The 11,912-nt window shown below is 51.8% G+C and overlaps 1 protein-coding gene across 6 annotated transcripts in view; it reads left to right on the forward strand.

Annotated features, from left to right (window-relative positions):
• The window catches only part of ABCC8 (ATP binding cassette subfamily C member 8), a gene marked incomplete at its 5' end in the record, with an annotated part of 74,851 nt that overhangs the window by 47,981 nt on the left and 14,958 nt on the right, over positions 1-11,912 (forward strand). For 2 of the 6 annotated variants that reach the window (XM_080908148.1, XM_080908149.1), the window contains 6 exons: positions 4,855-4,884; positions 6,907-6,945; positions 7,843-7,941; positions 8,908-8,992; positions 9,638-9,718; positions 11,255-11,392. In XM_080908148.1, coding sequence (XP_080764274.1) covers positions 4,855-4,884; positions 6,907-6,945; positions 7,843-7,941; positions 8,908-8,992; positions 9,638-9,718; positions 11,255-11,392 — 472 coding nt within the window. Of the gene's footprint in view, positions 1-4,851; positions 4,885-6,906; positions 6,946-7,785; positions 7,942-8,907; positions 8,993-9,637; positions 9,719-11,254; positions 11,393-11,912 lie in introns of all 6 variants that reach the window. The other 4 variants (XM_080908150.1, XM_080908151.1, XM_080908152.1 and 1 more) reach the window with 2 other exon arrangements.

Consider the following 11,912-nt stretch of genomic DNA (forward strand, 5'->3'; position numbering starts at 1 on the left):
AGACGTTGGACCTCGGGTCCTTCTGAGGGATGATGCACCTGAGAAGTGAGCCAAGAACAAAATAGCCTCTAACCCCTCCTGATAGTGCCTACAGCCAGAGGCAAGGGCCGTATCAGGGCACTTCCTTACCAAAGCCAAACCCTGGTGACCAGGAGGCGGGAAAGAGTTCCAGGGGTATACAAGGAGGGAAGCTGGGAGATTTAGGGAGGTGCAGCGTAGAGAACGCTCTGGGGAGGTGGAGCTCAGCCTGTTGGTATAACTGCTCATTTATTCCTGCAAGGACCAAATGAGCTCAGTATGGCTGAGCAGGCAGCAGCAGATGCTCTGGGGCAAGCTGCCTGAGATCAGATTTGATCTGCGTGTTTTGGAAAATTCCATAAGAGGTCCTGTACCAGTTTCCCCTTTTAACCCACGGGAGCGATGAAAGGATTAACCTAGCATGTAGCAGGAGCCCTAGAAATATTATGATAAAGGTTACTATTCAGCCCTGACCCTTCTTGCCAAGAACAAAATTCCCATACTGTACCCTAGCCTGTCTCCCAGGAGAGACCACAGTAAGCTCCCCAGAGACAAGAACCACATTTTTTTTTCTCTCTCTCTCTCTCTCTCTCTGAATTCTTAGTCACTTTAGCAAATGAATTCATTTACAAATGAATGAGCCGGGGACAGCTAGGCACTGTGTTAATGTGTCTCTCTCCCATAAGCCTTAGCTCCAGTTGCTCCCTAACCCAAGCCTCTGCACCCACTCTGGGGAGGAGCCAGCCCTGAGATTACACCCCTCGTTCTGCTGCAATCAGCCTGTGTGGCTCTGGGCCAACTAAGGTTCCAGGCTGTTATCTAAAAGCTTCTCCATCTCACTGAGGGGAGGGAAGTCTGGCCCTTGGCCCCAGGACACTCCTGCCAGCTAGGACTGTGCCGAAGGAGCCCCAGGACGGAAAGCTGTCCTGAGTGGACCCCGGTTCTGGATCTCAGAGCCACGTGACTCCCACGTGTTCCCTTTTATGAGTCATCGCCTTTCCCCGGCTTCCTGACTCAGTGAACCGTCGGCCTGGGAGTCTGCAAACTCCCTGTGTAATCTCAAAGAAGAAAAGATGTTAATAAAAGTCAATATTAGCAGACACACTCAGGTATGGTTCGTTTCCCGGGAAATTGAAAACAGGGCCATCCATCCCTGTGCTAAGGTGACTTCTAATGTCCCCAAAAGCTATCAGGAAGTAGGTCTCTAGAAAGCACGGGGTGGGGAGAAGGTTCCCATGAGGAAGGACAAATCTGGTTTCTCCAGGACTTACTGCTACCTTCCCTCTACCGCCCACATGTGACCTGTCAGTGTGTCTGTCTATACCCAATAATGGCCCCCCTCGCTCTGGGACTTTTTCAGAGCCTGTCTGCTCATTTGTGATGTTTGGTTCAAAACTGCCCGATTCCCACCCTTAGATGTACCCAAGTGTGCTGGGGAGAGACTGGGAACATGGGTGGCTCCTGAGTCTCCTGGAGGCAGCCAGTGGACAAGAGACTAGAGTAGGACCAGCCAGGCTTGGGTACCAGGTGCCTTCCTTAGTTCTGAGTGGGCCACTTCCTTGCTCCACAATCTCAGGCAGGTGACATCACCTTCCTGGAACTTCCCTTCTTCCTTTGAAGCAATGAAAAATGCTCTGCCCTTTGCGTCTCAGAGACATGGCCTCGGCGGCAACTGCACGGGGGTCTGTGAGTGGGGAGGAAGTGCTCCAGGACAGTCACGGGCCCACAGGAGGGAGGAGCAGTGCACAGTTGAGGCCCTGTGAGCCCTAACCTCACCTCCCTTTAAGTCGTCACCGGAATCTTGAACGAATGCTGAGGGCCATGAGTTACTCTGCACTGTTGTAATCAGAATGCCTGAGGGATTCGTTTAAGGAAGAAAACAAATCGTTTTGGCTCATGGTTACAACCCTTTGGATCTCTGTGAGCTTAAAGCCAGCCTGGTCTACACAGCAAGTCCCAGGCCAACCAGGGCCACACAGTGAGAGAGACTCTGCCTTTAAAACAAGCAAGCAAACCCATAGCCTTTGACCCAGTTGATTTGGGTGGGGCGTATGCCATGGCAGCAGGGAAGGATGGAAGAGTGGGCAGCGTCATGGTCCATGGGATGCAGAGGGAGAGAGGGTGTAAAGAAGCCAGGGACAAGATGGCCACAAGGTCCACACTAGTGACCCACTGCCTTCAGCTAGGTCCCACCTCCAACTAGGTTCTTCCCAGCCTCTACACGTCCCAAAATAGTACTAGCAAATGGGGAGCCAGTGTTCGGTACACAAGCCCATGGGGAACACTTCATATTCGGAGCACAGTGCACGCCGGAGGCACTTGGTTCTCCCTCTGCCTGTCAGACACGCACAGGGCAGAAAGGGCTGTCCCCCTGCCAAGCTCACTCTTCCATGAGCTGTGCTGCTAAGTCTCTCTCTCTCTCTCTCTCTCTCTCTCTCTCTCTCTCTCTCTCTCTCTCTCTCTCTCTCATACTCACACACACAGTGGAAAGAAAATAGGGACTTCTCACTAAAGAGACGTCACATGTCCCAGCTGTGGGTTCAAACCATAAGGCCATATCGTCCCCTCTTCTCTCTGCCTGTCTCCGTGTGCTGTGTCCCTCTCTGCCTTGACATTCCCTCTTCTGTTCCTCTATCCTTCCCATCACACACACACGTGCACGCACATACACTCGAACACGAACACACACAAACACGTACACATGGGTGCACACTCAACACACACAGATGTATACTCCAGCAATCAATGAGAGAACATGCTTGCCAGATGTACTATTCTTTACTTTTTTTAGCTTAAAACATATCCACAAAGCCATAGTAAGGTTCCTGCTAGCAGTTTAGGGAAACAAGAGAAAGATGAAGTGAACCCAGGTTAGCACCCCAGCTTCTTCCCCTCCTTCTGACTCTATCAAATAGAGCCTAGTCTCCGACCCCGAGCCTCAGTGTACTCATCTGTAAAGTGGGGACAGGATGCAGCAGTATCGTCAGACTAAGTACCAGCTCCTTGGCACTGTGCGTTGCAATAGCTGCTATCAAGAACTCACCCCTCCTTCCCTCTTCCCCAGTGATTAATAGGACGGTTAGCAAGCTCCATTTATTACAGATCTGCCACGTGCTAAGCACTGTGGGGGCTGGAAGAGATGTTCTTCCTGCCTTTAAATCCCACAGGGCACACCAGGCTCACACAGGCACTGATGGAGAGCCAAGGCAGTCCATTAGGAGTGCTAATTGAGCAGCCAGGATCAAGATGAACGAAGCCAGGGCTGAGTCAGGGCGAGATGAGGGTGTACTGAGTCCTCGGGAGGCCCTGGAGATGCAGCCCGCATCCTTTGCTACGCTGGATAGAGATGTCTCCTGAGAGAAACTCACCTGGGCTGTGGCCACGGGGCAGGGGTTTTGTCAGCCGCGGTTTCTTCTGTGCCTTGTTAGTGGTCTGCCTGTGCATTGTCCATCACGGCAATGTGGTGCTGGGAGAAGGTGATCACGGCAATGTGGTGCTGGGAGAAGGTGGCTTGGGAGAGTGAACCCGGACCACAAAACCCAGAGGAAAGGGTCAGGGGTTGGTGACACAACCTCATTTGGTCCTGCCCCAGAGCAGGATGGGTACCTAGCAGACCTTTGCCATTTGTTGGCTGTGTGACTTTGAACATGTTACTTGGCCTCTCAGAGCCTGATATTTGTGCAAAATGGAACTGAGATGTCGAAAACAAACCTCTAAGTGGTTATTTTCTAGGCTAAAGGTGATCGTTCTGGGGCTGGAAAGATGGCTCAGAAGTTAAGAGCGCTGGATGCTCTTTCAGAGGACCCAGGTTCAGTTCCCGTCGACCACAGGATGGCTCATGTATAACTACAGTTCTAGGGGATACCACACCCTTTTCTGACCTCTGGGGTTAGCAGGCATGCACATGGTAAACAGACTTTCACAAAGGCTACTTACCTAAATATGAAAATAAATAACAAAATAAGTCTAAAAAAATTAAGAGACCATTCTACTACAGCGCTTAGCGGTGCTTATAAAAGATCAATAAAGATGACTGTGTTCGGCCTTATTTAAAAAAGAAATTGGCTGTGGTGGCTCGGGTCCACAGTCCCAGCGCCCAGTGGGTAGGGGAAGAAAGATCAGGAGTTCAAGGTCATCTTTGGCTGCAGAACGAACTTGGAGTCAGTTTGAGCTACAGGAGGCCCTGTCTAAAACGTCGACTAATTTAGTAATTATAATCCTAAGAGCCTGCGTGCATGCAGAGAGGGTTGTTTTCTCCTCTTGTGTATGTCACAAGTGCACATTCCATTGGTGGGAGATGTTTCTGGAAGACTGAGAGGTGTTGAGCTGGCGCAGGAGAAAGACCACAGAGAAACTTGGCCCCGAGATTCAGATCCCTGTTTCCCAGGGCACCTCTTACTGTGAGAGGGGTCACACCTCCCTGCACTAGCAGATTCAAGAAAACCACAAGCCCATTGAGAACACTGACATTTCCTGCTTTTGAAAGTTATTTCCGACGCACTCTCAGACCTCGCAGTCCGAGAGACACCGTGCAGTGATGGTAATGGGGAGAGTCACGTCCCCTCCCTGAGCTCGGTTGGTTGTCCGGGGTAGGAAGCCACCTTGGTGTCCAGCCAGCCTTCTGCTGCCTCAGGCCAATACCAGGAACGCCAGCTGAGCCGTGCTCTTTGGAGGGTCCCTGGAAATGGAGGTGGGGGAGGGTGGGGGAGGGGTGGGGAGGGGCTGGAGGAGGGGTGGGGTAAAGGGGGAACAGTACGGACTGCTTCTCCACGGAGCTCCAATGTGGTGGATGGCATTGGGAATAACGTCTGTTTGTCTTTCTGTCCGACCCAGCAGCCTTCCAGACAGCGAGGGAGAAGACCCCAGGTATTCTCGGGACAGGGTTGGCCTGAGTTGGGTGGTGGGACCTGTGAGTGAGGGCGCTAGGCATGAATCCAAGGTTGTGCCGTCTTGTTTTTCTCAAAACTCAGGCTAAGCCATGCAGTTTTGATGAAGGCAAGATATGGTTTGCAGAGGGAGAATAAAGAATAAACCTTAAGCATGATGACACTTTGTGTTCATCCAAGGTTCATAGTGCACGCACAAGTTATCAGTCATCTGTGGTATTAAAGTACCATGGGGAGAGGAACATGGTGACTCATGCCTTTAATCCCAGCACTCAGGAGGCAGATATAGGGGGATTGCTGTGAGTTCCAGGCCAGCCAGCAGTGCTACATGATAAGAACCCGTCTCAAAACCCCAACACACACACACACACACACACACACACACACACACACGCGCGCGCGCGCGATTACCACTGAAGTCAATCAAACAGTCTCTTACAGGAAAAACAAATTGTCTGGGCTGGGAATGTGGCTCAGTTGGTAGAGTGTTTACCTAGCGTGCACTGAGCCCTGCGTTCAATTCCCAGCATCGCATAAAGCAGGTGTGGTTTTGCACACCTGTAAAACCATATTACTTAGGACACAGAGGCCAGAGAATCAGAAGTTCAAGACAAGCGCCACGGGGAACTGGGGTCTAGCCTGGGCTACATGAGACCCTACTGCTTGCCCTCCCCCACCAAAAACAAAATTGTCATGTTGGGTAGATGAGTGAGACAGGAGAAGCAGAGTAGCAACTGGTCACACGAGGTTTGTTTGGGGGGTGACCATGTTCTAGAACCTGGTGGCAGAGCTGGCTGTGTGAATAAGCTGAAAACCAGAAGATTACCATCAGGAGCCAGGGCTGCTGGTGCACACCTGTAACCCCAGCCCTTGAGAGGCAAATGCAGGAGGATCAGGAGTTCAAGGCCGGCCTAGAACACGAGAATCCCCCCACCTTTAAGTTAACATGAAAAATGTAGTAGGAAACGAATAATCGGAAAACTGTTTCTTGGGAGGCTCCGGGGATATCAGAAAAACAATCAAACTAACTAACAAAGGTCTCTGAAGAGTAGAGATGGAGATTCCTCACACTACAAAGAAAGTTCCGGTGTATGGAATATGGTCAGTGAAAGTCTAAGAAGTGTTGACAAAGAGACAGCCCAACCTTCTCCTTTGGAGAATGCAGATGGGGAGGCAGGGAGGGGACAGGAGCGGAGGTGGGGGGTAGCTGACAACCATTGGTCAGGCCAGGCAAGGTGGCTCCTCTGCAAATCACAGGTCAGCGGAAGCTTCACCCTCCAGCCCCAGAGACACCTCCCTCTGGTGCTTTCTGCCTTAACCTGCCACTTTGTCCCCAGTGTGGTGACAGTCGCAGCCTCTCAGATCCCAGTGACTGCATTAACATGAGCCAAAGCCTAGAGGAAGTCTGCCTGCATTGAAAGATAATGAAGTAACAGAAAACTTAATACTGGGGCTCTTGGGAGCTAGCCACAGTCCAGGGCCCGTGTATCCCCCTGACTGGCTCCCCAGCATCTAAGAGTCTTCTGTGTGCTGTGTGTGGCCACAGTTGATGCTTAGATGCCCCCCACTTCTCCCTCTCTCTCTCAGCTTCCCAACTGTCAGTGAGCACCCCTATGGTTCCGTCACCTGCCTGGCCCAACCTGGCTGTGGTCAGAGCGCCCTGCCCGGTTGGGTGCAACCTTGTTGGCCTGAGTCTTTGGCTTGCTCAGTTGAACCTAGTTTAAAGGCTGAGGCGGAAAGAACCATGCAGGTCCCCTACCCCTCTCACCATAGAACCACCCCAAGGCCTTTTCCTGTTTTCCCTCTTAAATGAACCAAGGGCCAGGTCTTTTCACATGCCCTTCCCTCACCAACAGTGAGGCTCTCTGGGCTAGCCACATCTAGAACTTCATGCGTGGCTCCAGACAGAGCACCAGGGCTTACATAAGCAGGACATAGCTGGTCTGAAGGAGCTAGAAATCTCCATGGGGGGAGTCTGACCTGTGTCTTTCTTCCACTACAGCAACCCAGAGCGGGAAACAGCAGCAGACTCGGATGCCAGGTACTTGTGCTGAGCGTGAGACGCCATGGTGCCCTGGGTTCAGCTGCAGGTCCCAGGGAGAGCTCTGTGCTCCTCTCTGGCCTGGGAGCTGCCCTATCTCTGAACATCATGCTGGTTCATTCTCAGCAGCTTCTGGGGGTGGGGGTGGGAAGGAGGGGCTTTGAAAACCATGACACACTGAATGTCACTTCCTTGGCTCTGCTTCTGTAAGAAAAGTGTCCTTCTGTGTAGACACCAGCAGCTGCTGAGGGTGTAAGGAAGCCAGGCTAAGGAATTGCTTGGTTTGGTGACACTTAGGGACCCTCCTTCCTGCCTCGGGGTTGAGATGGGGCTGGAGAAGGCTCGTGTCGGTGGTGGGGGTATGAGGGGGAGTGAAAGTCTTGTACCTAGCCACCTGAGGCTTGGACTTTCAAGATGTCCTTTAGGCCCTGAAGCCTCAGAGCACGGTCAAGCTCTGACGCAGCTGTGGCAACAGAGGTTCTGCAAGGTCTCCTCCTCTGACCCGGGAAACGTTACTCCAGAGACCTATGTCACTTTCCCACTCTCCTTTTGAAATGAGCCAAGTCCCGGGTCTCCTTATATACCCATGTGGTCAGAGTGAGGTTCCTGAATCTGGCTGTATCCAGACCCCTGCGTATGGCTACAGATTATTTATTCCGGGGGTTACCAAAGCACAAAGTGGTGTTGGAGGAAACTAGAAATGTTTTTGGAGGTCTGAGCCCATCAGGAAGAACTTGACTTGGGTTACCCAATGTCCACCCAGGATTCCTGTCACATGCCCTGGCTACCTCAGTACATTCATCCTCTTGCCCCAACCTAGGCCACTGATTGGCCTGACAGTTGCTCTGAGCATGAGATGCAGGAAGACCCACACACTCACCACCCAGTCTGTTCCAGGAGCAGAGGCCCCGTGGCCTACGCATCTCAGAAACCATGGCTGCTAAATGCCACCGTGGAGGAGAACATCACCTTCGAGAGTCCCTTCAATAAGCAGCGGTAATGGCCTCCAGGAGAGAGACTGGGGGGAGGGAGGAGGCAGAGTAGTCCATGGGACCTGAGCATCCTGATGTCCAGATGGTAAGGATTCTGGAAAGGATTCAAATGCCCCTGAGTTCCAGCAGCCCCTTCCCCTGTGTGAGAGGAGGAGGGAGGTTTCGCTGCCTTGTCTAGCTAGGACAACAGTGGGTTTGAGTTAGGCATGGTTAACCCTTTCAGTTCCCCATTATGATCTCCAGTCCCCATCTCTCTCTCTCCCTCTCTCTCTCTCACACACACACACACACACAAAACATTCCCCAATGACCGCCATAGCCAAGCACCCACTGATCACTTAGCAGTTGCCTAAGAAGTGTACCAGACCTCATACGTGTGCCCTTACCCCGCACAGTAGCACTCTTATGCCCATTTTATGGATGAGAAAAACAAGGTCCTAAAGCTTAAATAGCCTACCCAAGGCCGGCCAGTATATTGATAAAATGGGTGTCAAATCCAAAGCTGCCGAAGGACATGTGTCACCCAGGAACTCTGAGCTCTCCGTGGGTGCTGCCTGGCACCTGTTCCAGCTGAGAGCTGTCCAGAAGATGATAAGAGCAGGCTAGGCAAATATTGGATCAGCCATCATTAGCGCCTCCAAACTCTCAGCAGTGGTTTTCCCAGATGGTGCCCCAGCATGAACGCTGACTGCACTTCCCACTGCCCGGAGACCGTAAGCCCCCTCTCATCCCTCACTCAGCTTGTTTGCTCCCATGCAATTTCATCCTCCAAATATTTAACCAGCCCCAGGCTGTGTGAGCACTGACCTTAGCTCTTTCCTGTTCTCACGGTGTTTGCTTGCACAAGGCAGGAAGTGCATTAAAGCCATCACTCACTGGGGCCCAGTAACCCACAGACTAATGACCCTGCGAGGACTGAGGCCCCACTCTTACCGGGCCTATCAGTTGACACCCTGTTCTTCCTCTCCAGGTACAAGATGGTCATCGAAGCCTGCTCCTTGCAGCCAGACATAGACATCCTGCCCCATGGAGACCAGACTCAGATTGGGGAACGGGTTAGTGGCAGCCTCCCCTGCTCCATGTCCACGTTTCTACTGTCCTCTCATGAATGACAGGACAAAGGAAAGGGCTGAAGAGCTTCAGGTGATATGGAATTGTGATGACCACTGTCCTGTGTCATGTGACTTCTCCTGGGGAAATCTCTGTTCACAGCATTACAGACTAATTACAGGGCAGCCGTAACAGACTGAAAGGCAGTTCCCCCCAAGTCTGTTTTAGTGAACCCGTGAGTCTGTTGCGGTTAATTACAGGAGTATGAGTGGCTCGAAAGCAGCTGCATCACCCAAAGCCCACTGCAGCAACCTGCGCAACTCATTGCGGTTTGGCATTGCTTCTGCTGATATAACCATGGGGAGGGCCCTGTGAATCTTGTAAGTTTCAGGAGCTTTCTGAACCTTGTGAGTTTTCCTTAGTTCCTGAAATATCATATGGTTCCTTAGCTCCCTAAGTCTTATAAGTCTCCTTCCTTTATTCAGGAGAGAGCACTTCAGTTTAGAGGACTATTTACCCAGAATCTTGGTTAATGGGAGAGGTCAGCCACTCCAAGCTGGGGGATGACTACGTTTCTTTATAGAGCCTCAAGTGCGTAGCGAGAGCCTGAAGGGCTGAGGGCACAACCTTTTCCTCTCTTTTGATGACAGGGCATCAACTTGTCTGGTGGTCAGCGTCAGCGAATCAGTGTAGCCCGAGCCCTCTACCAGCACACCAATGTTGTCTTCTTGGTGAGTGTCCCAGATGAAGTGTCCCTGGGATCCTCATGTCTTACTGTCTGTCTTCCTGGTTCCCTAACATCATCATTACCACCACCACCACCATGATCATTATCATCCAACAGCCTCCCTAACCAGGATCAAATCCTCCTAGAGATACTGCCTTTATCTTACTTAGAGAGAAACTGAGGCAGGCTAGAACAGTGCGGATAACAGTGGGCTTCCCATTGAACCGTCTAATAACCTTGAGAGGGTTATTATGCACACAAGGGGAGGTGAGACTACCTCTCTCAAGGACAAAAGAGCAGCCCCAACTGTCAACACCCATGCAGCCCAACTATCAGAATGCAAACACACCGAGTGTGTGACCCCACTTCCTGGCCTGTGCTCAGGCCAGACACTGCTAATTAATTGCCAAGCTGTCATTCCGGGGAACTCACGCTGTCCTCAGAGCCCTTCTGAACACAGCACTCCAGCCACCAAACAGGAGATAAAACTTGCCTCCCTGCCTCATGTCAAACTCTGGGCTAGGCTGATACTGAAGGAATCATAAGACCCAGCCCTTGACCTTGAAGATCTGAAGTTTGATTAGGGACGTAGACTCACACATGTGCTGGAAATATGGAAATATAGCTAGTTCAAAGCTTTGTGGCTCAGACCGTGAGACAGCTGTGATGGCCGGAGAATTCAGGGAAGGCTTCCCAGAAGAGAGCCTCAGAGAGTCAGTCAAACAAAAGGACAATGAACAAGGCATTTAGACAGACTCCAACATCGGCTCTCTGACCCTAGCTTCTATCCTCTCCCTGACTCCTCAGAACGCACACGCACTCTTCGCAAGGGACGCCTCACCTTTACCATCTTAGACCTGGCCCACGCTCTGCAGTTGTGAAGTTCTAGCCCATCCAAGGTCCCACCTGATAGTGGCTACTCTTCTCCATTCATTAAGTTAATCGTAACAGGCATATAGGCTCAGCGTGTGAGATCTTCGGGAGAGGGAAGGGTGCTGATTGCAGGCAGGAGTGTGCAAATGATCTGACCTGGCTTCACACGGGGTTGTCTCCAGGACAGAGAGGATGTGAAAGTTAGCAGCTGGTCAGGGCAAGACACAGAAGGACTTGTGCTTGGGTGAGTGGTGGGTGGTGGGTGGAAAGTAGTCTCTGCGCAGAAGCATGGCTCATGGAAGCAACAGCCCTGGCAAAGGCTAGAGTAGTGGGCTCACTGGCAACCTGGAATGGGGGGAGCTTGGGAAGGTTGGGTGAGAAGTGGGGCTGGGATGGGGAAGACTGGACAGATGGGAGAGGGACTGGGGGACTGTGATGAGGAGTTCATCATGGGAGATGGGTAGCCATCAATGGCTCAGAAGACAGGAAGCGAATCGATAAGGTCTATTTAAATAACCGAGATATTTGAGCCCCAGAGAGGTTAGGCGGGTGGTCCGAGGCCATGTAGCTAACCTTCGCCAACATCTAGATTAGCTTCAATAGAACTCTAGAGAGTTCAGCTCACACCTGTCAGTCCCTACAGGCCTGCCTACCTTATGCTTCTCAGGATGACCCTTTCTCAGCTCTGGACGTCCATCTGAGTGACCACCTAATGCAGGCTGGCATCCTCGAGCTGCTCCGGGATGACAAGAGAACAGTGGTCTTGGTGACACACAAGCTTCAGTACCTGCCTCATGCGGACTGGGTGAGGGGCCACAGAGCACAGACTGTGGGGCTGTGCACGTGCGTGTGTGTGCAGGCACGTGTGCAGGCATGTGTGTATACATGTGTGTGTGCATGTGTGCAGATGTGTGTGTGTGCATTGTGTGTGTGAAAGAGAGATCTTCAAAAGAATCAGTCATATGACCCAGAAGCAATGGCTGACGGCCACAGAACGCAAGCCCTGGGTGATTTTGTGCAGACTAAGAGATAGTTAAAGTCCAGAGTCTTGTCACTCAGGCCTGCAGACATTCCCAGCCTGCCTCATTTCCCTTCTGATGTACCCTAGACGAGCACCAGACCGTCGAGGAAAAGTAGACACTCAGTCTTACTGTCTAGGAGACCTTGTCCTGCCTGCTTCCCCTGACTGTCCATGATCTGTTTAGGTGGGAGAACCGACTCCCTGGGCCTTCGGCCTTCGGGGATGAGTAGGTTGGAGCTCCGCCCATATGGAGGATTCTGGAACAGTGCAGTAGTCCTGCAGACAACAGCGCTCCCACAGAACA

The sequence above is a fragment of the Micromys minutus genome (assembly GCF_963924665.1).
Source record: "Micromys minutus genome assembly, chromosome: 32".
Taxonomy (NCBI): Eukaryota; Metazoa; Chordata; class Mammalia; order Rodentia; family Muridae; genus Micromys; species Micromys minutus.